Source organism: Podarcis muralis, chromosome 1 (assembly GCF_964188315.1).
Source record: "Podarcis muralis chromosome 1, rPodMur119.hap1.1, whole genome shotgun sequence".
Taxonomy (NCBI): domain Eukaryota; kingdom Metazoa; phylum Chordata; class Lepidosauria; order Squamata; family Lacertidae; genus Podarcis; species Podarcis muralis.
This window is the reverse complement of record NC_135655.1, coordinates 22,706,409-22,732,726: the sequence shown is the minus strand read 5'-3', so window position 1 is coordinate 22,732,726 and position 26,318 is coordinate 22,706,409. Positions and strand designations below refer to the sequence as shown.

General features: G+C 40.2%; 1 protein-coding gene across 4 annotated transcripts; it reads left to right on the top strand.

Annotated features, from left to right (window-relative positions):
- The first annotated feature begins 127 nt into the window (after positions 1 to 127).
- On the top strand, positions 128 to 20,837 carry CPSF2 (cleavage and polyadenylation specific factor 2). 4 transcript variants are annotated; one of them, XM_028717370.2, is made up of 16 exons: positions 128 to 238; positions 469 to 558; positions 2,176 to 2,330; positions 3,659 to 3,818; positions 3,940 to 4,045; positions 4,559 to 4,688; positions 6,929 to 7,044; positions 7,833 to 8,020; positions 8,644 to 8,934; positions 9,583 to 9,683; positions 10,138 to 10,338; positions 12,104 to 12,256; positions 12,700 to 12,925; positions 14,759 to 15,061; positions 18,127 to 18,261; positions 18,399 to 20,837. In XM_028717370.2, the coding sequence occupies exons 3-16, from the start codon at positions 2,182 to 2,184 to the stop codon at positions 18,489 to 18,491; spliced, it is 2,352 nt and encodes a 783-aa protein (XP_028573203.1). In that variant the 5' UTR covers positions 128 to 238; positions 469 to 558; positions 2,176 to 2,181; the 3' UTR covers positions 18,492 to 20,837. The 4 variants fall into 4 exon arrangements, with proteins under 4 accessions (XP_028573203.1, XP_028573186.1, XP_028573211.1 ...); XM_028717353.2 differs by lacking the exon at positions 469 to 558; XM_028717378.2 differs by lacking the exon at positions 469 to 558 and having other exon boundaries at positions 128 to 243.
- Positions 20,838 to 26,318: the final 5,481 nt, after the last annotated feature.

Sequence of the window (26,318 nt, the reverse complement as noted above, 5' to 3'; positions counted from 1 at the left end):
TGGTTTACCCCCCCCCGTAAACGTCTCTGATAGTACAGCCCGCTCCATGGTTCGCTTTCAGAAGCGGCGGAAGCGGCTCCTCCGCCTCTTTCGGCGCGCTCGCCGGTTGTTTCCTCTCGGGCCAAAATGGCGGCTGAATGGGCTGAGTGTGGCTGAGTAAAGAGTCCCTCGCTTTTCCTCCTCCAGGCTTCCACTAGGTTTTAGGGGGGCCGGGAGTTAACAAGGGGCCGCCGTGCAGGTAAGGTTGCGATGAGTCTGGGGAAGGGAGCAAAGAGGCTTCCCTCCGCTTCCCCCAAAGGTGGCTTCGCATACACTCTTAGGATGAAACATGCGTGATCAGTTCTCAAGCCGTCTCCTGGTGGAGGATTTGAAAGGGCTACCACTGCAGGGCAGGTGGTGGGGTGAAGGTCTCGCTTCTGTGCAGTTTGGGGGGTGATTCCAACGTTACCTTTCTCCTTTCGCATCCAGACCCTTTGCAGGGTGTCTGAGCCAAGTCTCTGAGAGACACGATCTTGCTATACACACATATACGAAGGATCAGCATGCATAAGTGACTTGGTATGTAAAAACAAAATAATTATCAAAAGGTGTCATCACCATATCAGTTAAAAATCCTCTATCTGACAAATCCAAGGAGACCCTTAGCTGGGGTATTTCCTTAATTGATTACATATATATCTTATTCTTCCTTCCTTCCAAAGGAGCCCAGGGCAGAGAAGAGAATAAGCTCCATCTAACCTTTTATTTGTCAGGAAAACTATTGGGAGAGTGGCCTTATTTTCATGACAAGGGTTGGGGAGCAGTTTAACTGGTAGCATTCATAGTAAAAGACAGAATTGTACATCAAGTGGGGCTGATGGGAGTTGTAATCAGTTTTTCGTTAGTTGATTGTATTTATCAATCACCTTATACAGACAGTATAACCAAAAGGAGCCTCAAAGCAGTTCACAAAGATTTATTAGAAGTCCAAAACACCTGGAGAGCACCAGGTTGGGGAAGGCTGACTGAACTAGATGGTTCCTTTGTATTGCCCATCTTCTCAGTTTAGCTTTTGTAGATCTTCTTTGTATTCTTATAACTTAAGACATATTTGATTTTTATTGAATTAGAGGCGACTAACAAATTCTAATAATAATAATAATAATAATAATAATAAATGATAATAGGGCAAGTGAAGTGTGCATGGAGGGAGGACTTGTATATTGCTGTTCTCCTTCTGTGTTCATTTTCAGTTAGTTGCAGTTTATCATTACGTCTGAATCCAAAACTGATAAATCTGAATTATGGTTTTGCAAAACATGCCAATGTCATAAACTACAATTTGAAGATGGCATGTTTCTCTAAATGGGTGTGGAACAACCATTTGTTGTTGCACTACAACTTCCATCATCTTTAGTTCGACATTTCTTATCTTTCCTATTTGTAGGACTTGATGCAGCTAAGAACTCTATGGCCATGTTCACATGTAAGGAAACCCAGACTTTCTTACTTAATGTGAACTTACTGTGAATAAGTAGCATGCTTCTGCACACTACCTGATCATTATGCTTCACACTTCCTCTGGTGTAAGCAATATAAACAGACCAGGAAGCCTTGACTTGCCATAACACCCAACCCAGGGAGTGTGATTTGTCCCCTAATCTACAAACATTATAAGAAGAGCAATGCTGGATCAGACCAGAGGCCTATCTAGTATTCTCTTCTCACAGCCACAAGCGAGACCTGAACACAGCAGCATTCTTCCCACTTGCATTCCACAGCAGCTGGTATTTGGAGACTTACTGCCTCTGACACTGGAGGCATAACATGGGCATCATGACTAGCAGACATTGATTGTCTTATCCTCCATGAATTTGTCTAATCCTCTTTTAAAGCTGGTCAAGTTAATCACCAAGGCAGTAACAAACCATGGCTTAAGCTGGGCTTGAGATCATGGCTTGTTGGAGAGAAGCCACAACCCCTGATCTGGGTGTAATGGGAAACCAATATCAGGTCTGTTTATCTTGTTTGTGCCATGAAAGGAATGAAACAGGAGTAATCGGGCAGCATGCAACTGGTGTTCTGTTTATTCACAGTAAACCATGATCAGTTATAAAGTTTGAATTATCATGTGTGAATGTAGGCAATGGCAAGGTCTTTTCAGCTTTATAACACATTTTATTCTCTTTTGGGAAGGAAAAAATGACTTCAATTATCAAGCTAACCACCCTTTCAGGGGTGCAGGAAGAATCTGCTCTGTGTTATTTACTTCAAGTAGATGAATTTCGCTTTCTGTTGGATTGTGGCTGGGATGAGAATTTTTCTATGGACATCATTGATTCCCTACGGAAGTAAGCTAGAACCTGACTTTAATTAAACTGTTATTCCTTTGCAAGTAAGCTAAAAACCAGATGTAGTTATTGCATGCTTTATATCCTGATATAAGGAGACATCAGTAGTTAACATGTTTAGAGGCATAGAGCCCAGTAACAAGAAGAAGAAGATTAGAGAGAGAGAAGAATTCTCCACCAACTAATCTGTGGGCATGGAACAACTATTCAATGCTTGTGACCTACTATGGTGGCAGGGGTCGGCAACGTGTGGCCCATAGGCCGGATCTGGCCCACAAAGACCGTTTTACCGGCCCATGAGCCGCCCCCAAACTGAGCCGCCCACTTGGTGAGTCCCCCGTGCACTGCGTTAAACCGGCACAGCACAGGGACTCGCCGAGTGGTGCAAGAAATCGCGTCTGCGCTCACGCAGATACCGGAAATTGCTTCTGCGCATGCCTAGACGCCAAAAATTGCTTCTGTGCAGGCACAATTTTCAGTGTCTGGCCATGCGCAGAAGCGATTTCTGGCGCTTCAGACATGGCCAGACGCGATTTCCAGCATCGCGCTGCGCCGGTCTGGCCCACGGATGATTTTTGCGGGAGTGATCCAGCTCATCGCCGGTAAGCCTTGCCGACCCCTGTACTATGGGGCTCCATGCATGTGAAAGCAAAAGCAAATCCTCTGCTCAGAGTTCTGCATTGTGAAAAGTCTCCATGCAGAGCTCTACTCATTGGATTGGGGCACATGTGCAGTACTTCAATGCACAAATAATCCTGTGTGGATCAGTAGAGTGCAGAGTAGATTTTCATCAGCTACAACCTAACTTGCTCAATTTATATTATAATAATTGCCCACCTTGTTTATGTTTGTATTATCATTGCTGTGTATTAACAGCAACTGCAGGCCAGATTGTAGGACCTGTGTTTGCCTGGTCAAACAAGGTGCTTTTTGCCTCTGTTAACTTGCCCATTTGTTCAGATTTGGTTCCAAGGCCTTATCTTAATTTTTGCCACTCAGCTTTTTTAAAATAAAATATTCTAACGTATGAAAACAATGGGATAGGAGGCTTTTGATCCAGTGGAGAATCATAGGGGCAGAAGGGGGAAGGTCATTTTTTGCTGATTTCAATACCCTTTCCCGCTTTTCAGAAGATCGCCCAATTCTGCAGTAAAGATTTTCAGGGGGCAAAGGGAGAAATTGGCAAAACACTGTTCACAGGGTGCTCCTGCCCGCTGTTTGGATTAAGACTATGGCAGATGCAATATTTCATTGATGTCACTAAAACCGCAATTTCTCAAATGATGGAATGGCATTCGATTTTCTCCCTTATTGTTTTTCTTTTAAAGACATGTTCACCAGGTTGATGCAGTACTTCTTTCACATCCTGATCCTTTACACTTGGGCGCACTCCCATATGCAGTCGGAAAGATGGGGTTGAATTGTGCTATTTATGCAACTATTCCTGTCTACAAAATGGGCCAAATGTTCATGTACGATCTCTACCAGGTATAGTTCCTTTGAAACTTATTTTCCCTTCCTTTTTTATATTTTTACAAACATAACTGAAACTCTCACTGAATATGATTGTTATATCTTAAGAATAATTTCATGTTCTTTTGTTTGGTAGTCACGTCACAATACAGAGGACTTCACTTTGTTTACCTTGGATGATGTGGACGCAGCTTTTGATAAAATACAGCAACTAAAATTTTCTCAGATTGTCAATTTGAAAGGTGAAGAAATAAAATTTTAAAGTAATGATCATTGTACTGTCTGTAATTTGCTGTTCATTTTGCTCAAACCCAGATGTTTCTGTCTTTAGAAAAATAAACCTTGAAAATGGTTGTATGGAAATCAAATGAAGAACTTTAGTAAAAATGAATACTCTGTTTTAGCAGATTTAACGTTCTGCTTGCATACTTCTTTTTTATAAATCTTTGTACACTTCTCCAAGGTTAGAAGTTCTAGAGCATTTCATGGGCTTAGTTGCCATAAAAGTATAGTTCACAAATCATTTTCTTTGTCATAGATGTAGGACAGCTTTGTAAAGTTCAAGAGGGCCTTGGGAAATACTGCAGAGTAAAGTTGCTTGTGAAATGCCATTTTAATATGACTAACCTGACAATAATGTGACTATAATTTGACTATAACTGAAATATTAATGCCATACTTTTCACCTGAGATTACGATGTTCTACAAAAAACCTTATTCGTCTGTGTCTGATATGCTGCCCTTTATTCTCTTAGGGAAAGGTCATGGCTTGTCCATCACACCATTACCAGCAGGCCACATGATAGGAGGAACAATTTGGAAGATAGTTAAAGATGGGGAAGAAGAAATTGTTTATGCAGTTGACTTCAACCACAAGAGGGAGATGTATGTACACAATATTGATATTGCCTGCTGCTGGTTAATTTTGCTGCTTGAATGCTTCTGATTTTTAAAGACGATGAGAGAGATCCAGTGCAGTGTGAGTGGGCACCCACTTGTTCTCCCTCTTTCAACCCCCCACTCCCAAAATATTGAAGGACTTTATGGAGCTGATTTTGGGGGTGATGGGCTGCCAGGGTGAGAAAATAAATGGCCTGTTCTGATGCACAGGTGAGTGAACATTGTAGAATTTTGCCCCTACAGCCTTCTTTTTAATGGAGCATTGCAAACAAGGCTACAGAAATTATTAGCCTGCAAACACATTAAGCCCAGGTTCATTATATGTGGATTATTGTTGACCTGAAAGAAGAACCAGCTCATCTTTATTTTGCAAAACATTCCTGTCCCTGTAGATAACTGATGATTTACAGGTCTGAATCAATAACAAGAATTTTTAGTGTCTCCAAGTATGTGGCAAGGATTGCATGGAATTGGGTTATAATCTAAGATCAAGGTTCACTGGAGAAATAAACAACCCCCTTTGAATTACAAGACTCAAAGCTTTAAAAATATTTTGAAATGTAACATGGGTGGGAAAAGCTTGAAGATTCTCTAGATAGCAGCAAATGCCATTTTTAGCTATCTGTTTTAAGACAAATCCTAAACAATCAAAACCACTTTCCTTAAATCCCATTTAAAAATAAACTGCCCTCCTGCATGAGAGAGGAGCAGTCTCTTATATTGAATTTCTTGAAATAAGTTGGTACATCTATCAATAGTACTGTTAAAGTGTTACCTATGTTCTAAGTACAGATGTAAATCCCAAAATTTGTGTATGCAAGTTTGTATGATTCACATGGAGAGTCGTAGATTGGGTTTTATTTATAGGAAGTTGCTATGTTCTAAATTCTCTTTGCGGTTTTTATTAAAATTCTATTTTTATACTTAGGAATGTTCACAGCTGATTTTTTTAAAAAAGAAACTAAGAATAAGGCATATGGAACAGAGTTATTTTTTCTGAGTAAAAATGAGGAAATGGGTAAATTTCTGGGTAACCAGTAAATTGAAAAATTATAACTTAAGAAGTACATTGAGAAGTGTTGAGTGTTGAGATCCTTAAATGAGAATGAGTGCAAATCCCTCAAAATATATAGTCTTACTTTTAAAAATTATGGAATATAGACTATTGCTCAGTTCAAATTGTCATCTTGCTTGTCACTGAAGGCTGACGAGAAGCAAGAAGAAGTACAGAGAGGAGAGGTCCTTCCAATTCTACAGTTATATGATTCCATGTTTTGCAGTCGGATTATAGTAGTTTTGTTCATTTTTAAGGACAGTACTCAGTTAACCCATCCTGTTAGCACAATGATTTCTGCTTGCACAACAGGACAGCCCGCCTCACCCTGCTCCCTGCCTCTGTGCATGTGCTCTCAAATCTATTCCAGAGGCAGAATGTTAATTTAGCATTTCCTTGGATTCTACCCTAAGCAAATAGATTAAAACACTTTGGTATGTCAGTTACATCAATCCTTCCTTATCCTGTTCTCTGCTTCGCTTTTCTGCCCATATTTTCATTAGGTGTCATCCAGCGGTGTCTGTCCGCTAGCGCAATAGACTTCCATTTGTGCAACAGGACTTGCTCTACTTCCATGTGCATCCTTTAAATTTTCTCCAGTGTTGAGGGACCCTCCAGAGCAGATTGATGCAGGGGTGGGAGGGGCTGCAGAAGGAAGGAGGGCAGGTGAAGTCCCATTGCACAATCAGAAAATTACTTGTGCAAAGTTGGATATCACCAAATGTCTATTTTAGATTCCTTGCAGCAACAATTGACAGATTCTGCCGGCAAAACTAGGTTTTAATGTACGCTAAATAAATCATGCTGTATGACATGTGCAGTGGGACCTTGGTTGTCGAACTTAATCTGTTCCAGGCGTCTTTTTGACTCTTGGAACCGTTCGAAAACGTGGCTTCCAGTTGGCTGCAGGAACTTCCTGCACTCAGTCGGAGGTCGTGTCAGACGTTCGGCTTCTGAAAAACATTTGCAAACCAGAACACTCACTTCCGGGTTTGTGGCGTTCGTGAGCCAAGCTGTTCAACACCCAAGGTACCACTGTACTTGTGATTAAAGTGATAGCAAAATTGGTTGTTACAGAAACTATATAGAAATTTTCTGCTACATATGTAATTTTATCATCACCTTTCTTTAACTAAAGCACTGCAATTGTTTGATGTAACTTCTCTTTTAGCCATTTGAATGGATGTTCCCTGGAAATGCTAAGCAGGCCTTCCTTGCTTATCACTGATTCCTTTAATGCTACTTATGTACAGCCACGACGGAAACAAAGAGACGAACAGCTACTAAGTATGTATTTTTCCGCAGCAGCTGGGAAAATTCAGTTTCTAATAGATTTTTAAAACCTAGCTTCCATGTGGTGCTCATAAATATTATAAGAAAAAGGAGAAAAAATAGTCTTGTTCTCTGGATAAGATTGTGAGTTTCAGACACACACATGCACCCCCCCCCCCCCAGTTGAATAGATTTCTAGAAAATTAACAGCTTAAGATGATTATAACTTTAATTTGAAATTGCATATTTTGTGTGTGTGTTCAAAGAAAGCCTTTAATGCACTACATTAAAATCAACTGCTTGTAAGTTCCCTCTTTTTCAGGAATTAAGATTAATCTGGAGACATTCTAGGGACTTCTCTATTGTGGGTCAAGTGTTATATTTTAAATAAATAGATATATATGTTAAATAAATGCATTCAATAAATAAATCATATGGTGAAACCCAAGACTCCCTACAGAGTTCTAGGAAGTGTGTAAAGACATTTCTTTTTTAAAAAAATTCTTGCAGAAAATAATTTAATTTGGAGTATTTAACTATTTTCCTGAATATGGAATTGTGAATATGATTTTTTAAAAAACTTTATCCAATTTTAATGTAACATGATGTGAAATTATATTGTTTTTGAGAAAGCAGTTACCATTATTTAATTAGAATCTGATTTGGAAGCCACGTGTAGATAAAAATATAACTCTTATGCTAATTGGGTTTTCCTCTGACTATTAAAAGGAAATGATTTATATACATATGAATTAGGATTCAAATGCTGCCACAAAACTAATACATTGTTTTCTTTTCTCCAGCAAATGTCTTGGAAACACTGAGAGGTGATGGAAATGTCCTAATAGCTGTGGACACTGCAGGCAGAGTTTTGGAACTTGCCCAACTACTTGATCAAATATGGAGGACAAAAGATGCCGGTTTAGGAGTCTACTCTTTAGCACTTTTAAATAATGTCAGCTACAATGTTGTAGAATTCTCAAAATCTCAGGTTGGTTTTGATAGCAGATTATTAGACTGACTTCTGTAATTATATCAAGGCTTTGCCCATGTCCATAGTATTTTACAGCAACACTGTGTTGCTAACCACCTGAATTGTGCTAATATAGAACAGGCATTTATATTATCCCACATTGGATACCTTAAGATCAAGGAGAAAAACAGATGGTATAAGTGGAAAGTCCTTCTTACACTATGACTTGGGGTAGCCAGTTGTAGTAGAAAGTGCTTAAGGCATGTAGACCAGTACAGTCGTACCATGGAAGTCGAATGGAATCCATCCCGTAAGTCCGTTCGACTTCCAAAATGTTCAGAAACCAAAGCGTGGCTTCTGATTGGCTGCAGGAAGCTCCTGCAGCCAATCAGAAGCCCCGTTGGACGTTCGGCTTCCAAAAATAATTTGCATACCGAAACAGTCACTTCCGGGTTTGTGGCGTTCGGGAGGCAAAACGTTTGAGAACTAAGCTGTTTGAAAACCAAGGTACAACTGTAGTCTGATGCCGTATTAGGTAGTTTCATATGTTTGCAAGTACCATTACGCACCATTTAAGCACTCTTTGCTACATAGGTGTTGCAACTCAGTACAACTTGCTTTTCCCCCCTTCCTACATACAGGTTGAATGGATGAGCGACAAACTGATGAGATGCTTTGAAGATAAGAGGAACAATCCTTTTCAGTTTCGCCATCTCTCTCTCTGTCACGGGCTTGCAGATTTGGCGCGGGTTCCTAGTCCCAAAGTTGTCCTTGCCAGCCAACCAGATCTGGAATGTGGGTTTTCAAGAGATCTCTTTATACAATGGTGCCAGGACCCTAAGAACTCTATAATTTTAACATATAGAACTACTCCTGGCACACTAGCACGTTTCCTAATAGATCATCCCTCCGAAAAAGTTACAGATATAGAGGTAAGAAAATTTGTTCCAGGAGACTGCAGCCATATTGACTGTCTTGGGAATTCTGCTTGCTTATGTTGACCAACTTATGTTCCCTTGCTTATATTACCAAGGGAAAATACTGATGAAAAGAATTCCCCTCTTTATTCATCTGATGAGAAGGAAATACTCTTTCCCCCTCACTTCTTTAAAGAAAATGAGTAAAATAATGTATGGTAAAATAGTGTTTTAGTAAGATCATAAAAATATGTGACAACACTTGGGAACTTTTAGACCTGTTTTGAGCATTATTTTTTTCCATGTGGATACTTAAGACAGTAATGTATGCATGCTCCAGACATATGTTTGGAAATGTGCATAGTTTTCCATTAATTGTTCAGCTATTTTTTTATTACAAAGAAGGCACACTTTTCCATTGTCTTCCAAGACAGATGAATGTTAGTGAATGTGGAAGATTCCTCTCGAAGACCAACTATTAGATTAAACTTTGCATTTTTCAAATATGTGGCATTGCAAATATGATGCCTTCTGGTGTTCTGACATTTCTACTCAAATTTATAATGTTTATTACTCTTTAGGAAATGTGTTGAGAACTCCTGATAAAAGGTTGCCGCTTATATCAGCAAACATACCCCTTATTTGCACATGCTTTTCTTTTAGCTGAGGAAAAGAGTGAAACTGGAAGGGAAGGAACTTGAGGAATACCTGGAGAAAGAAAAACTGAAGAAAGAGGCGGCCAAAAAGTTAGAACAATCCAAAGAGTGAGTACCTGTGGTGGTTGCAAATGACCTTTTGAGCAAATACTCAAATACTGCTACTTTGCCATTTCTACAGCACCAAGGAAAAAACACTTTAAACAATTCTAAGCTTATTTGATGTGACCTCAGTGAAACTTACAGTCATAATGCCTTCCAACAGTATCATAAGTCATCTTGAAACTGACGCTTCTCAAGATAAGTAGCAACTCCTTGTAACAGTTAACTTCAACCATTATGTTCCACAATGCTCTTGTTTTAATGGTATAGAACTATATGGGCCTAATTGTCTGAGCACCCAGTACTGTAGTGTTGTTGTTACTAAGTGGTTGTCAAGCTGGTGTCTCCAGATGACGAGTTCTGGAACCGCTCCGAACTTGGTAAGATTGGGAGAGAAGTATAATATTTTGGTGTTGTTTGCCTTGTGTTTATATGAAACTATTTTCGGCTCACATTCTAGAGCAGATATTGATTCCAGCGATGACAGTGATGCCGAAGAGGACGTTGATCAACCATCTGTTCATAAAACTAAGCATGACCTTATGATGAAAGGTGAAGGCAACCGCAAAGGAAGCTTCTTCAAACAGGCCAAAAAGTCCTACCCTATGTTTCCAGCTCCAGAAGAGAGAATTAAATGGGATGAATATGGAGAGATTATCAAGTACGTGGGAGAGAAGAGATAATATTATAACAAGTGTTAATAATAATGTGTTTAAAATTACATGTGCACCAAGGTAATAGGTGCCCATTTTAAATTTAGGGGAGCCTTTCAGGTGGGAGCCTCACTGAGGCATACCAAGAGGAAAAACAAAGATTATGTGCAGAGTTGAAATTCCAGATATCCCTGACTAGATTCATGACATTTATAATTGTCTGGATGATACCAGTTTTTTCTGTTTAGGTTGCAATCCTGTATATGATTAATTATGTATTTATGTACCTTTGCTTTACTCTAATTGATCTCTTATTTTCTGGGTTCTTAAAAGTTCTTTATTATTTCCTTGTGCTAAAAGTAAGAGAATTTAATGTTTGCCTGGTTCACACTTAACATTAAACCAGGGATGGCAAACCATAGTTAATCTGGTTTAATCCAGGGGTGCCATGTCTGTGGTTCTCCAGATGTTGCTGAACTATAACTCCCATCATCCCTGGCTGTTGGCTATTCTGGCTGGGGCTGATGGAAGTTGGAGTCTTAACAACATCTGAAGGTCCATAGGTTCCACATTACTGTGTACTCTAGTCAAAATTCGCCACTCCACTCCTGACTTGCCGGGCTGGGGGGGGGGGGGAGCAAATCAGAGGCTGGCTTAATGTTATGTGCAAACCAGCACTTGTGGTTTGCTTCCCCCAAACAGAGGGCCATAGCTCAGTGGCAGAGCATCTGCCTTGCAAGCAGGTGCAGTCCCCAGTATTTCCAGGCAGGGTTGGGCGATATTCCTGTCAGAAACCCTAGAGCAGGGGTGTCCAAACTTTTTCAGAGAGGGCCAGATTTGATGAAGTGAGGGCCAACCAAAGTTGTTTACCTTTTTTTAGGATTGAAGTTGTTAATCTTTTTTTAGGATTTTACCCCAGGCTCTGGATTAAACCCCCAAAATGGACTTTGGACATGCCTGCCCTACAAAATCGATCCCATTCAGTGTAGGCAGACGGGATGTGCCAGTGGTCTGATCTAGTGTACAGCAGTTGCCTTTATAGTGGTACCTCAGGTTACAGATGCTTCAGGTTACAGACTCCGCTAACCCAGAAATAGTACCTCAGGTTAAGAACTTTGCTTCAGGATGAGAACAGAAATTGTGCGGCGGCAGCGTGGCAGCAGCAGGAGGCCCCATTAGCTAAAGTGGTGCCTCAGGTTAAGAACGGACCTCCAGAACGAATTAAGTTCTTAACCCGAGGTACCACTGTATTCCCAAGTGCTAGTGGGATCACACAAAAACTACACCGAAGCAGTAAGCCAAGAACAAACCACCCTAGCTTCCGTTCATAGCTTGTTTGGAGAGAAACAAACAGTGAGTGCTGGTTTATGTATAAACCTAAGTTATCTGATTTGTTTCCTCCCTGGCATGGCTAAGTCAAGAGTGGGACTTTGGGGCAGCAGACACTGGCACACTGCTCACTTGCATTCAGCCAGGGATGTGAAACCCACCAACCTCCAGATGTTATCTTATCTTCCTTTTAAAATATGCCACAAAGAATGCATATTTTTCAATATAATTCCAAAATCGGCAAAACCTTCTTTAAAAGGACATTTGTTGAGCCTCTTCCTTAGATTTCTGGATGCGTATCCAGTGGTCCTTTCTTGAGCTTTGATGTTGTTAAATCTGTTTCTCTTAATTTAGAGAACAGCTATTATGTATATTGTCTTCCTTCACCATAGATGTTTCCTTAGCATTCCCCAAATTAAGAATTGACAACAATCCTTTGTTTAGACCGGAGGATTTCCTCGTTCCAGAACTTCAGGCAACAGAAGAAGAAAAGAACAAATTAGAATCTGGACTTACAAATGGAGAGGAACCTATGGACCAGGATTTATCAGATGTTCCGACCAAATGCATTTCAGCAACAGAATCAATGGAAATAAAGTGAGTGTCTTATTGTTAGTTGCAGCTGGAGGGCGCTATTGGCAGATGAGTAGTGATGGTTAGTTGATTGCAGTCTGTCACCTTTTACCAACTGAGACTGCCTGATAACTTGTGCTGGAAAAAATTCCCCATTCCTAATCTTACCAGATCACACCATCTAGATTTTCATGCTCAAAGATTTATGAAAGAAACTGTGTTGATGCCTTATTCTATATTTTTAACAACATAATGTACATATTAAGAAAAGCCCCCTTTGAGGTGAAATGTTGAATCACTCTGTTAAAGTTCAGTAATGGTGCCAACCTAACCCTGTTTAGCAGAATGAATTGTGAAGATTTCCAAACTTTTTCTCAAGGGAATGCTTTGCTTGCATACTATTTGTGTTCTGATTTTGCAGCTACAAAAAAACAACAACTTGTTTTTCTCCTTACATTGCATTTTAGAGCTCGTGTTACATACATAGACTATGAAGGGCGCTCAGATGGGGACTCCATTAAGAAAATAATTAATCAGATGAAGCCGCGACAATTGATCATTGTCCATGGGCCCCCTGAGGCCAGCCAGGATCTTGCAGAATCCTGTAGAGCTTTTGGTGGAAAGGACATTAAAGTATACATGCCTAAATTGCATGAAACCATCGATGCAACCAGTGAGACTCACATATACCAGGTAAGATTGTAGAATTGGGTAAAAAATAAAAATTGGCAACTATCCCCATAAAAACTTGTATTTTTTGTTGTATTGCTAGCTTGTATTTAATTTAATCTTGTGAACTTCCCTGAGATCTTTTGAGGAAGGGCGGTATATAAATCAAATAAATAAAAATAAGAATAACAACTAGCCAACCTGCAGTGGAAGTACTAATTCCTTCTAATCAAGTACCTAATCAGAAATACTGTTCATGCTTGCCTGTGACATGCTGGTTTATTGAGAGAAGATGGTTAACACTTTGTGGGCTAGGAAAGGGTTTTGCATAAACCTGCAAGGCTGCTGTATTCTATTCAAGAATAAGGAAGTGTGTGTGTGTGTGTGTGTGTGTGTGTGTGTGTGTGTGTGTAGCTACATTTCCTTTGGTGAGAACAAAGCTAACACAAGCTTTTCACCTCAAGCAGTTTTTCCCCTTCTCGAAGTCCCCTATATGGTATTTTCTTTGGGAGCCTCTAAGTAGCTGGTTGCTGTTGGTACACAGCTGTCTACCTGACTCCATTATACCGTCTGTCAAAGAGAAAAATAACTACCAAACTTTTAGAAGACATCTGAAGGCAGCCCTGTTTAGGGAAGCTTTTAATGTTTAATAGGTTATTGTATTTTAGTGTTTTGTTGGAAGCCGCCCAGAGTGGCTGGGGAAACCCAGCCAGATGGGCGGGGTATAAATAATAATAATGATGATTATGATTATTAAATTCTTGCCTGTATGCAACAAGAAACACAACTTGTGTATCATCAAGATAACTTGGTGGTGGAAATGATACCGTATTTTTCGCTCCATAAGACACTTTTTTCTTCCTAAAAAGTAAGGGGAAATGGCTGTGCGTCTTATGGAGTGAATGTGTGGTCCCTGGAGCCGAATTGCCCAGGGGAGAAAAGCAGATCATGCTCTTTTTTCCCCCTTTTTTTCTTTTTTTGGGTGGGAAAGAGGGAAGTGGGTGTTGAAACAAAGCCGCTAATCAGCAAGTGATCGGGGAGGGAGATAAGGGACGCTAGCAATAAAGGAGGCTGCCTGGGAGTGGGGAGGTAAAGACAGCAAACTTGGAAGGAGAGGAGACAGGAAGACTAAAGGAATGAGGAGAGAAATTAGAAGAAAAGGAGGAGAAAAAAACTGCTTCAGTTAAGGAAAAGACACTAAGGCAAACAAGAGGGAATGGGGTGTTGAAAGGAAGCAGCTGATTGGTAAGCAATTGGGGAGAGAGATAAGGGAGGCTAGCGATAAAGGAGGCTGCTTGGAAGGGGGGAATCCCATGGATCCTCAGGATTTTTGCATTGGGTCACTCCAAATTCACCATCAGATCACATAGCATGTCCATGGCTACAGCCTGCACCAAAAAAATCACGCACCCACTGTTTTGTTCAGAATATTTTTTTCCTTGTTTTCCTCCTCTAAAAACTAGGTGCATCTTATGGTCAGGTGCGTCTTATGGAGCGAAAAATACGGCAATTAAAGTATGCATGCCTAAATTGCATAAAAGTTTTATGCCCATAACACTAGGAACAAAAACTTTTGGTTTCGTTATGTGATTTACTGCTAGTCTACTTTTCCAAATTTCACCATTAATTTCTATGTTCTTGGAAAGTCTTACTTATTTCCTCCCTGAACTGTTTTGTCCCCCCACACTAATACCATGATTATAAAAGTGCTATGATACGCTGACCATAAAGTTCTCTTCTTCCTGTTGACTTCCTGTTGAGTTCAAGCATGTAACGATACGGAATTTAATGTATATAAAACAGACTCTGTGGTTCATCTGTTTCAGTAATATATTTTATATATTTATTTGTGATTAGGTCAGATTAAAGGACTCGCTGGTCAGTTCCCTTCAGTTTTGTAAAGCCAAAGATGCTGAACTGGCATGGGTAGATGGAGTCCTGGACATGCGGGTATCAAAAGTGGACACGGGGGTGATTTTGGAAGAAGGGGAACTGAGAGATGATGGAGAAGATACAGAGATGCAAGTGGACGCACCCTCGTCGGATTCTAGTGCTGTTGCACAGCAGAAGGCCATCAAGAGTCTTTTTGGAGATGATGACAAAGAAATATGCGAGGAAAGTGAGATCATTCCTACTTTGGAACCCCTGCCACCGAATGAGGTAGAAAAACTAGTTCCTCAGCTAAGCTTTTTTAAAAAATGCTTTTTGTTAGTTTTCTTACTTGATGAACACATACAATAAAGTAACCAAAATAATAAAATGACAAAAAACAACAACAAGAAACATACATACAACCATAAATCCATAAGTTCTTACACATTGACTTATGTCACCGTATTCTTTGTTCCCAATTCATTTTCTTCTCTGACAGACTTCCGTCTTCTTCATAGCGGGTCCGTTTTGTCTGTTTGTTAAACTGCTTCTTTTATCATTTCATCATTTCTACTGTTTTTGACATACTATACTTATAATCAATATTATAGTTTGGGAAAATTAAAGCAAATCCAGGTTTTGACTTGGGGGGGGGGGGCGCTGTTTTTTAAAGTAATCTCTATATATTTTCCATTCCTTTTGGAACTTTTGGTTAGGCTGTCTCCTAATTTTCTCTGTCATTTTTGCCAATTCGAGATATTCAAATAATTTATCCTGCCATTCCTTTTTTGTTGGTACTAATTCACTTTTCCAATTTCTAGCTATTAATATTCTTGCTGCAGTTGTAGCATATAAGCATATTCATAAGAATATGTCATTTGGGATATCTGAATCTAAAATCCCCAAAAGGAAAACTTATGGTTTCTTTATGAAGGTTTGCTTAAACATTTTTTTCAACTCCTCATATATAATATCCCAAAAGGTCTTAATTTTTTTTGCAACCCCACTACATGTGGAAGTGTCCCTTCTGCCTGTTTACACCTCCAGCCAGTATTAGATCTCGTTTTGTACATTTTGGATAGTTTGCTGGGAGTTATATGCCACCTGTAGAATGTCTTCAAAAGATTTTCTTTTAATGTATAACAGGCCATAAATTTCCATTCCTTATTCCATAATCTTTCCCAAGCTGATAGTTGGATAATTTTACCCAGATATTTTGCTCACTTAATCATTACTTCTTTCACCTCCCATTCTAAAAGCAAAGCTTTTATTTACTTCTCTGCAAGTTGGGTGGGATATAAATAGCCCATATAAATATTGCTGTGCATTGTTACCTTGTATGCAGAGGAGATTCTTGATATCCAAACAAGATATACTTAAGAGTTAACTCACTGAGATATATCTATTTCAGTGGGACTACCAAGTATGGTTAAGGGACGTGGGTGACGCTGTGGGTTAAACCACTGAGCCTAGGACTTGCCGATCAGAAGGTCGGCGGTTCGAATCCCCACAATGGGGTGAGCTCCTGTTGTTCAGTCCCAGCTCCTGCCAACCTAGCAGTTCGAAAGCACGTCAAAGTGCAAGTACAGTGGTGCCTCGCAAGACGAAAATAATCCGTTCCGTGAGTCTCTTCGTCTAGCGGTTTTTTCGTCTTGCGAAGCAACCCTATTAGCGGCTTAGCGGATTAGTGCTATTAGCGGTTTAGCGGCTATTAAAGGCTTAGCGGCTAAAAGGCTATTAGCGGCTTAGCGGCTATTAAAGGCTTGGCAGCTTGGCGGCTAAAAGGCTATTAGCGGCTTAGAAAAAGGGGGGGAGCGAAAAAAATCGCAAGCCCATAGGGAAAATCGTCTTGCGAAGCGCATCGAAAAACGGAAAACCCTTTTGTCTAGCGGGTTTTTCGTCTTGCGAGGCATTCGTCTTGCGGGGCACCACTGTAGATAAATAGGTACCGCTCCGGCAGGAAGGTGTTTTAGTGCACGTCTCTGGTTTTGCCAGAAGCGACTTAGTCATGCTGTCCACATGATCCGGAAAAACTGTCTGCGGAAGCGGACAAACACCGGCTCCCTCAGCCTGTAAAGTGAGATGAGCTCCGCAACCCCCAGAGTTGTTTGCAACTGGACTTAATTGTCAGGGGTCCCTTTACCTTTACCAAGAAACTTTGGGTATGACTCATGTTCTTCAGTGTTACATTTCAGGGATTTATTTATTTATTGAGCTCTTATATATGCAGCCTGGGTACTTGATAAATGGCCTTGCCCTTATATATCAGTGCAATCACTGCAGTAATTGGGAGAGGCACTTGTATTCTTATATAGCCCTGAGTTCTGCTCTGGCGACATGGAGGAACAGGACTTTTAGCATAGCAGCCCCAGTGTTATGAAACACACTTCTATTCGACATCAGACAGAAGCTGACACTTTTGGGATTTCAGCAGCTTTTCAATAATTTTTTATTCCACCAGGCCTCCCAGAAGGATAATCCTGGTCTGGTTACTGTTGATTTTGGAACACAATAATGCTCTTGTTTTTAATTTAATTTAATAGGCTTTTATTTGCTTATTAATACATTGTATTATATATTGATTTCTGTTTTGCAGTCAGCTTTGATTCTTTTGTGACTAGGAAGTGACTTTTAAAAAAATGTTCATATTGCAAAGTCAAATAAATTACACAAAACAGTACAGAAGCAGTTTACTTCATGAACATATGATAAACAGCATGGTTGTGTATAAGCTACCTTGCTATTTATCAAAACCAGGAAGGGCCAGCTTGTTCTGTCTATTTTTAAGTGCATTTGCTGTTTTTGTGTTTTTAACTGTTTTTAATTATATTATGTGTAAATCACACAGTTTTTAAGAAGGCGATTAGTAAACTGATGAAGAGAATAATAATGATCATCTTCTCCTTGCACACAGTTGCAAGTCTGAAAGCAGAACTTTAGTCTTCTAATTGTGCCATGAAGTATGGAAAGGACTGTTGCATAGCTGTCAACATTTCCCTTTTTTAAAGGGAAATTCCCTTATTCCGAATAGGATTCCTTGCAAGAAAAGGGAAAAGTTGACAGCTATGCTGTTGGTACAAAGCACTGGTCACTTCTGTGGTGTTTATGGTCTTATGGGAGTTCCATGTATTCCACTGAGGTCTTTGGGGGGACAGATTCCTAGTGGGTTTTGTCCTGTGAACACAACACAGGACACAATTGTTAAATGGGTAGATTGCACATGATCTCATTTGCTTGAGATTAAATCTTACCGCTTATAATATGAAATGATTATGATGCTTGTATTTTCATCTTTCACTCTTCTCCCCCTTCTAAATCTGTCAATTAACTTCTGTTTTGCACCTTCACAAAAGGTTCTTGGACATCAGTCTGTCTTCATGAATGAGCCAAGACTGTCTGATTTTAAGCAAGTTCTCTTGCGAGAAGGAATTCAAGCTGAGTTTGTAGGAGGGGTTCTCGTATGTAACAACTTGGTGGCTGTTCGCAGGGTAAGCGCTCTCTCTCTCTCTCTCTCTCTCTCTGTGTGTGTGTGTGTGTGTGTGTGTGTTTGCTTGCTTTTATGTGCCAATCATAGCAAATCTCTGTACAGTCTCTAAGTAATTGGATGTAACATGTTTTCTTGCAGACTGAAACTGGACGCATTGGATTGGAGGGCTGTCTCTGTGAAGATTTCTATAAAATTAGAGGCCTTTTATATGAACAATATGCCATTGTCTAAAGGAGGACTGTAAATATAATAGATATGGACATTTTATTTTTATGGAATACTTTTGCGGCACACATTTGTAAGGGCCATTTACCAGCCATTACCAAAGGTTTCCAGCAGAGGAACCCAGCATTGGAACAATATTGGATATATTAAAGATAAGGTAGCTGTATAGGTATCCTGTACATTTTGCCAGTTTTATTTTTCAGATTTTTGTTAGAAAATACCTGTCAGATTGTTTCACAACATTTCATTTGCAGATATTCTTATGAGAACTGTTTAAAAAATGAGTTTTATCCAGATTAAGTTAGTTGCACTTAGGTTAAGACATTATGAACTTAACTCCATTCATTTCAATGGGAGCTAGGTATAACTAACTTTTCCTTAATGGGCTGGATCCAGACTATTTAAGAATGTAAAACATTATAAATTAATGTTAGATATCAGTTTTCCTATTTTGCAATTAAAATATTTCCTCCCATCCTTGATTTTTTTGTGAGGGAATTGTACATTTACTGTTTTGGTAAAACCAAATACGATAGACCATTGACAGTTAGTCTGTTTCTTGTTAATAGTTTCCTCCCCAGGATATGAGAAATCACCAAGAAATTAAAAGTATTTCTTGGTTATGCTTTCAGTGTATCTTTCTTCAGTGTTTGGTTAATCAATTCAGCCATTATTGTTACTAACTGGACACTTATGAAAAATTATATGTGCAGAAAGAAAATTACAGTGACCTCAAATGACTGCCACCACTGTTTTGAAAATGTATGCTAGATTTATTGGTGTGGATATATATCTATAAATTTATGCACGCACACACACAAATACATAGAGAGAGAGTTGCTTTTCCACTAACAAAAAGCCTGTTCCATTTACAGAATTGTGTGCTACCACTATAATTAGGTAGAGTTAGGCTGCTACTCAGGAGATGCCATGATCTGTGTGCCAGAGGGCCTGTCCTGCACCCCCAAGCTAGCCTGCTGCCATCAGGTGCAGTAGAGGCTGCTTGCCCTGTTGCCAAGGTTGAAGGAAGTCAAATTGGCTTTTATATGTAGAATGGCTAACAGGAATGTGGGGCTGGGCGCCATCTTGTCTTTTACCACGGGTAGCAAAATGTCTTGAGCTGGCCCTGACCGATTCCAGTGTTGCAAAAGAGAAGTGATTCCAAATCAGGAGCAGTTTTTTTCCATCTGCACAAGACTCTGCAGAAACACTTCTCAATACCTTCTTATGGCCCAACAGAGTTTCTATGTCATAGCCTAAATTTCATTCATTTCGGAAACATTGTGGCACAGTACTTCCACTACTGGTTGGGTGAAAGTTCAAGGATCGGTGCTGATTCATTTTCTGCTTCCACTCATAGTTCTTTGAATCCAAGCTACAGAAGTCTACATTTAATTATGTTCCGGGGTGGGGGATAAATATGTTCCTCTCTCTCTATTTTTGTCACTTTGGATATAGGGTAGCCAGGTTAACATTGGACCAAATGTGTTCTAAAAGATAGATGGGGACATTTTGGTGAGCGAACTTTTTATACCACTGCAGCACTTTAGGCAACATGATAATTGCTGAACCCTTTTCATGTTGTGCAAGAACATACTGGTTTCACTACTTCCATTCTAGTACAGTCACACCTTGGTTTTCGAACAGCTTAGTTCTCAAACGTTTTGGCTCCTGAATGCCGCAGACCCAGAAGTAAGTGTTCCAGTTTGCGAACTATTTTTGGAAGCCGACGTCTGACGGGGCTTCCGTGGCTTCTGATTGGCTGCAGGAGCTTCCTGCAGCCAATCAGAAACCACGTTTTGGTTTCTGAACCTTTTGGAAGTCAAACGGACTTCTGGAACGGATTCTGTTTGACTTCCAAGGTGCTACTTTAGTGTCACATATTAATCCTTTCCAGGAACAATGTTATTTTAGTAGCAGGCAGCCTGAATGAAATATATTTGGTTCTTAAATGTATTTTACCATAGCAGGGGTTACCTACACAGTGCTTTTCAGATGTTGTGCTGCCATCTGCCCCATCCAGCATGGCCAGTGATCATGGTGTGTGTGTGTGTGTGTGTGTGTGTGTGTGTGTGTGTGTGTGTGGAAGTCGTAATCCAAACATTCGGAGGGAACCACATTGGTGACCCCTGCAGTGTAGCATTCCCACCCCCCAACATTCAGATCTGTTATGGCATTTTTATCTAATGCAGGCCGAGGGCCTTCACCTCTGTACAGTTGCAATATTAGATCAGTTTTCATCCACTTTCTGATTGTTGTCTCAATGAAAAGTACTTTTAAAAATATGTAACATGTTGTTTAAGTTGGCAACCAAATTATTAATTAAAAGTTACTGGCGTTACTGAAACTTAATTTTATACCTGAGGGTTTTTTTTTTAAAAAAATGGGATACTAAAATCTATTCCAGATGAATAGATGTTGTATATTTCTATCTTAATCCTTAGGTGGAAACATGAGGGGGGGGGTTAAATATATTGTGCTTTGTTAAATATAAACTCTCCAGTTGTACTTCATTTTCGCTTCTGCTTTTGTCACCAGGATTCAGCCATAGTCCAACCCAGTGACCACACGATGCCATCACAAATCTACCAGCTGTACTTTTTCTATATACAGCTTTCTATACAACCAGGATTTAATAATCTTGGGCCTAATTAACGAAACAAAGCAAATATGGAAGAAAGGTTGAGGCACTTAGTGTACTAACTTGTTTTCATCTCTCTGTGTGGGCATAAATCGTATGATCACATAAGTTCGCTGTGCATTGGGTTGCAGGTTTAAATGATCCCGAAACAAAATGTCATATTCATGAGGAACCCTCTTACAAGATTGGTAAAGATGTAACTGGCCTTCCTTAAAGTTGTCTTTTAAGAGAACCAAAGGCAGAATTGTGTGCTCCCATCCAAAGCAAACTCCCTTCCTTTAACCACAGCCAAGGCTAACTCGTTTCTTTTTAACCAGGTTCATGGTCAGGTTAAATAAATTGATTAGCTTCTAAACTGGTGCCAATATATTCCTTAGCTGCAGTTGTGATGAAATGGGAGGAACTCGCTCCTAGAAAGGGAATTGACCATACAGAAGGAGTGTGTGATATTGTGGCCACCTTCCATAAGAAAATCCTGTCTTCTAGTCTTCACTTGCATTCAAACCATGCGTTCATCAGTATACGCAGATCTCCCATGTGAATGGATTTAATGGTTGGGGCCAGTTTTGTGCATGTAATGGACAGGATATGTAAACATGGAGTTTCGTGTGCAGCCCTTATTATAAAAGCTTATATACAGCTCTTTTGTGAAACGTCACAGCGGTGTATGGGCAGCATAAAAGCATTTTAAAGTAATCTGAAGCAATCTTTAAAATGACTGGTTACTCTTCCCACATTTAGAGTTCATGCACTCCTCAACTCTGTAGGACAATTTATGTATATAAAATATAAAATATAAAAGGATGTCATATAGAGGAGGGAGAAAGGTTGTTTTCTGCTGCTCCAGAGAAACGGACACGGAGCAATGGATCCAAACTACAAGAAAGAAGATTCCACCTAAACATGAGGAAGAACTTCCTGACAGTAAGAGCTGTTCGACAGTGGAATTTGCTGCCAAGGAGTGTGGTGGAGTCTCCTCCTTTGGAGGTCTTTAAGCAGAGGCTTGACAACCATATGTCAGGAGTGCTCTGATGGTGTTTCCTGCTTGGCAGGGGGTTGGACTCGATGGCCCTTGTGGTCTATTCCAACTCTATGATTCTATGATTCTATATTGGTACAGAGATGGCACATAAAATATTGGGCGTTAGCATCCTGCTTGAGACCTGTGGTCCATCTTGTCTGATGTCTCCTGGTGCTGTAGTGCAGAACTGAGGTGGGCATATATAGAGAAAGTAGTGGTGCTGTTACCTTGTACCCGTCCCCAAGGCACTGATTTAGACCCTGTACAGCTTGGGACCAGGGTACTTTAAAGTTGAGCTCACTGTTCTGCAGGAGAAGACAGCTTGCACATAACTATCTTATCAGGAGGTCCATTCCACATGATATCAGAATCAGGACTTTATGTAGTAGGGGTACCTACCCTTTGGAACTCCCTCCCACTGCATATCAGACAGCCACCTTCTCTATTGTCTTTTTGGTACTTGCCAAAGACGTTCCTCTTCAAGTCTTCTAAAACCTTAATCCCAGTTGGTATCTGCCTTGGATTTCAATTGATTTTATGTTGTTTTAAATGGTTTCTATATTTCTATACACAATTGTTACAAGTGTTTTTATCAATGCAACTTTTATGTATGTTATTATATTGTATATCACTTCAGGATACCTCACAGGAAGCAATTCGTGAATGAAAAAAATAAAAAAATAAATTGATTTTAGGTTTAAAAGGCTTGTCAAGCAAGCGGAACCAGTGGGTGCATTTCAAAATAAAGCATTTACAAAGGAAGAAGAGACCGTACTGAATTCTAGAAGCATCCTTTGCAACTGGGACCATAGGATGCCTACTACTTTTGTAGGTAATTGCTGTCTGACCCTTGCTAGTTCATTTGGAAAAGTCAAGCAAAGAGACTTCACTGGTCTCTAAAATAATTCTCACAAGAAGTTCTTTACTGGGCTATTGGAGTTGTCTCTGCAGTTCTTTTCACTCTTTGATAATGGCCTTGTGGAGAAAGTGTGGTATCCAGTGAAGTTAATTTTCCTAGGAACAATGCTTTGAAGGGCAAACTATATATTTTAACATCTTGGTATTTTTTAGAAAATAAGTATCTGCTTCAGCCAGTTAAACTTAACTGTGTACTGTTTTCTGTAAAGTACAAGCAGCTTAAAAAGCACACACTGAGCCTTTAGATGTACAAATAAATGTGTGGAAATTAGAATTTTTCCTGTTAGCAAAGGGAAAATCGCCTTAATGTAATGCCTTCCATTACCTTGTGGCAATCTCACACCGTACTTTGTGTAGGTAGATCTAGGTGTCTAATCCTGCTATTTTCTTCAGCACCATTGAACTCAGTTGGACTTATTTCATGCAGGACTATGAAGTTAACGCAGTGCAGAAAGCATGCTTAAGTTGCAGGTTTCATTATTTTGATGGCAATAACCACTGAGTGAGACCAAATGCCTAACTTATTTTGAAACGGGGAACATTGACTCAAAAGACATTCCAAAAAACGATTGGTTAAAAAATAATAATGTATAAACGTCATCCTCTGTGTAAGAATTTCATGGCTTTTAACTTGGTTAAAGACATCTAAAGGTAAAGGTAAAGGTACCCCTGCCTATATGGGCCAGTCATGTCCGACTCTAGGGTTGTGCGTCCTTCTCACTTAAGAGGCCGGGGGCCAGCACTGTCCAGAGACACTTCTGGGTCACGTGGCCAGTGTGACGAAGCTGCTCTGGCGAGCCAGCACCAGCGCAGCACACGGAAACGCCGTTTACCTTCTTGCTATAAAGCGGTACCTATTTATCTACTTGCACTTAGGGGTGCTTTCGAACTGCTAGGTGGGCAGGAGCTGGGACCGAAAGACGGGAGCTCACCCTGCCGCGGGGATTCGAACCGCCGACCATGCGATCGGCAAGTCCTAGGCACTGAGGTTTTACCCACAGCGCCACCCGCGTCCCCTTAAAGACATCTACCTATGCATAATTGTAGCAAAGAACATTTCACTGCATAACGTTAGTAAAGTATTTCTGTAGGTTCTGTATGGAGATGGAGAAACTCGTGTTTGCCATGAGACGAATGACTCGAAAGCCTTGTCTCTTGTATCATGTGTGACACCCTGCAGAGATTCCAGAAGTAAACATTCTGCCAGTTAAGACCATACTGCTTCATCAAGCATTTTGAGCAGATGTTTATATTTTATTCAAGAATTAGAGGTCTTAATGAAATCTGTACTCATTGATGTTCAGCTCTGCTTTACTTGTACAGTGGTACCTCAGGTTAAGTACTTAAATTCATTCTGGAGGTCCGTTCTCAACCTGAAACTGTTCTTAACCTGAAGACCACTTTAGCTAATGGGGTCTCCCGCTGCTGCTGCACCGCCGGAGCACGATTTCTGAAGCAAAGTTCTTAACCCAAGGTACTATTTCTGGGTTAGCAGAGTCTGTAACCTGAAGTGTATGTAACCTGAAGCGTATGTAACCTGAGGTACCTCTGTATTGCATTTACCAACTGGATTTTATTTTTTAGTTTCCCATAGACTCTTGAAGATATAAATTGAAAATCAGTTATCCCCCCCCCCCCCAATTGCTCTCCACCCATCTTGCAAGGAACTCAGAGCAGCCTATTGGCCTCATAACAATATGTTCTGTCAAAAGCAAACACCCCTCCCTATTGAATTGAGCAGTGCTATTCTAGGGCCAGCTGTTAAGAGGTTTGCAGACCCAAATAGAAGGAAGTGGCAACTCTTCAGCGAGAGCAATTGTCGTAGCAGAGCTGCCTGCGTTGCTAAGTAATTTTGTTCGTAAATGGTCTTGTACTTCTGCCACTTAAATTAATCTATACCGAGACCAGTTCTGCACAGTCTCTCCATCCAAGTGACATGATGACTATTGAGTAGCAACACTTCATCCTTTGATCATCCACTTGTCTCCTTGGATTCAGGTTGTCCAAATAAGCATAACATGAGTGTAGCTTCGGGGAGAGTTTGCTCTTGTGCTTGCGCACAGCTGAGTCTGGCTGTGTGGAAATTGCCTCTAAAGATGGCTAGGGCTGGGCGATGTATCAATACATCACCCAACACCGGTTTGCAGACCACATCGACACCAAGCCTGTGGGCCGAATGCAGTCTTGTTGCATGGGTTGGGTTGGGGTTAATGAGGCCAAAATTTGATGCCTCCCCAGCCCACTTTCTTCTAAAAGCTGAGGAAGCACCAACTAGGCTTTGGGAAGGAGGTGGGAGAACTCTATTTTTTATAATAATTTTTACTAGTTTTCAATTACAATAATCCAATAATAGCCTCATTATATCAATCCCAAATTATAATACAACTCCTAATACGAATCATTCAAATACCAAATTATATAATTTAGGTGGCCCCCCGCCTGCTGGAATTGATGGTTCAATGATTTACTTTGTTTCTGCGTTCCAAAATTTTAATTGATTCAATTACATTCCAGTCATAATAGTAATCCCTTATACAATAGCTGCAATGTTTATAACTTCTATTCTTGTTGACACATTAAATGCTTTATAAGACTACAAGTGAAGATCTAATACTGTATCCTTGTTTCTCCTCTGTGTGGCATTTATTCTGTCCATATTGTTTGTTCCTGGCCTTGTAAAATATTATGCCTATCTTTTCCCGGTTGTTGCTGCTAGCCATGATGTTATTCCAAAAATTTCTCCCTCACTCAGTCCCGTGCTTCTTTGTTTTTGCAACTTTTAACAACCTGTTAATTTCTTTTTTCTTTTTCCTTTCTCCTCGTGTGATGAGGCTGCGTTTTAATATTTTAATGTTTCAATATTTTAATTGTTGTATTTTAATCTTGTTTTTAAGTTGTATTCATTCGACTTGTTTTTATTATTGCTTGTTAGCCGCCCTGAGCCCGGCCTTGGCTGGGGAGGGTGGGGTATAAATAAAAATTATTATTATTATTATTATTAATAATAATAATTGTTAGTTGTTAATTGTTAGAGGTGGGAGAATTCTAGGACCCTGTCAGAGCCCTCACGCCACCTCCCCAAATCCTAGCAGCTTGCTTACCTGGCTTTGGGAAGACAGTGCAAGGGCTGCGGGAGGCAGGGAATCCAGTGTTGCTGAGGGCCGCTGAGAAAGGCCTCAAGGGAGCTGAGGGTGATGGGAGTTGTAGGCCAGAACACCTGGAGCCTACCAGGTTGGAGGAAATTTGCTTACTC

What these genes read in the sequence shown, in the direction of transcription:
- CPSF2 (XM_028717353.2), top strand. Translation starts at nt 2,182, where the DNA reads ATGACTTCAATTATCAAGCTAACCACCCTTTCAGGGGTGCAGGAAGAA. An exon ending in TCATGTACGATCTCTACCAG is followed by an intron (nt 3,819 to 3,939) that starts GTATAGTTCCTT and finishes TTTGTTTGGTAG; the next exon opens with TCACGTCACAATACAGAGGA. An exon ending in ACTTGGTGGCTGTTCGCAGG is followed by an intron (nt 18,262 to 18,398) that starts GTAAGCGCTCTC and finishes GTTTTCTTGCAG; the next exon opens with ACTGAAACTGGACGCATTGG.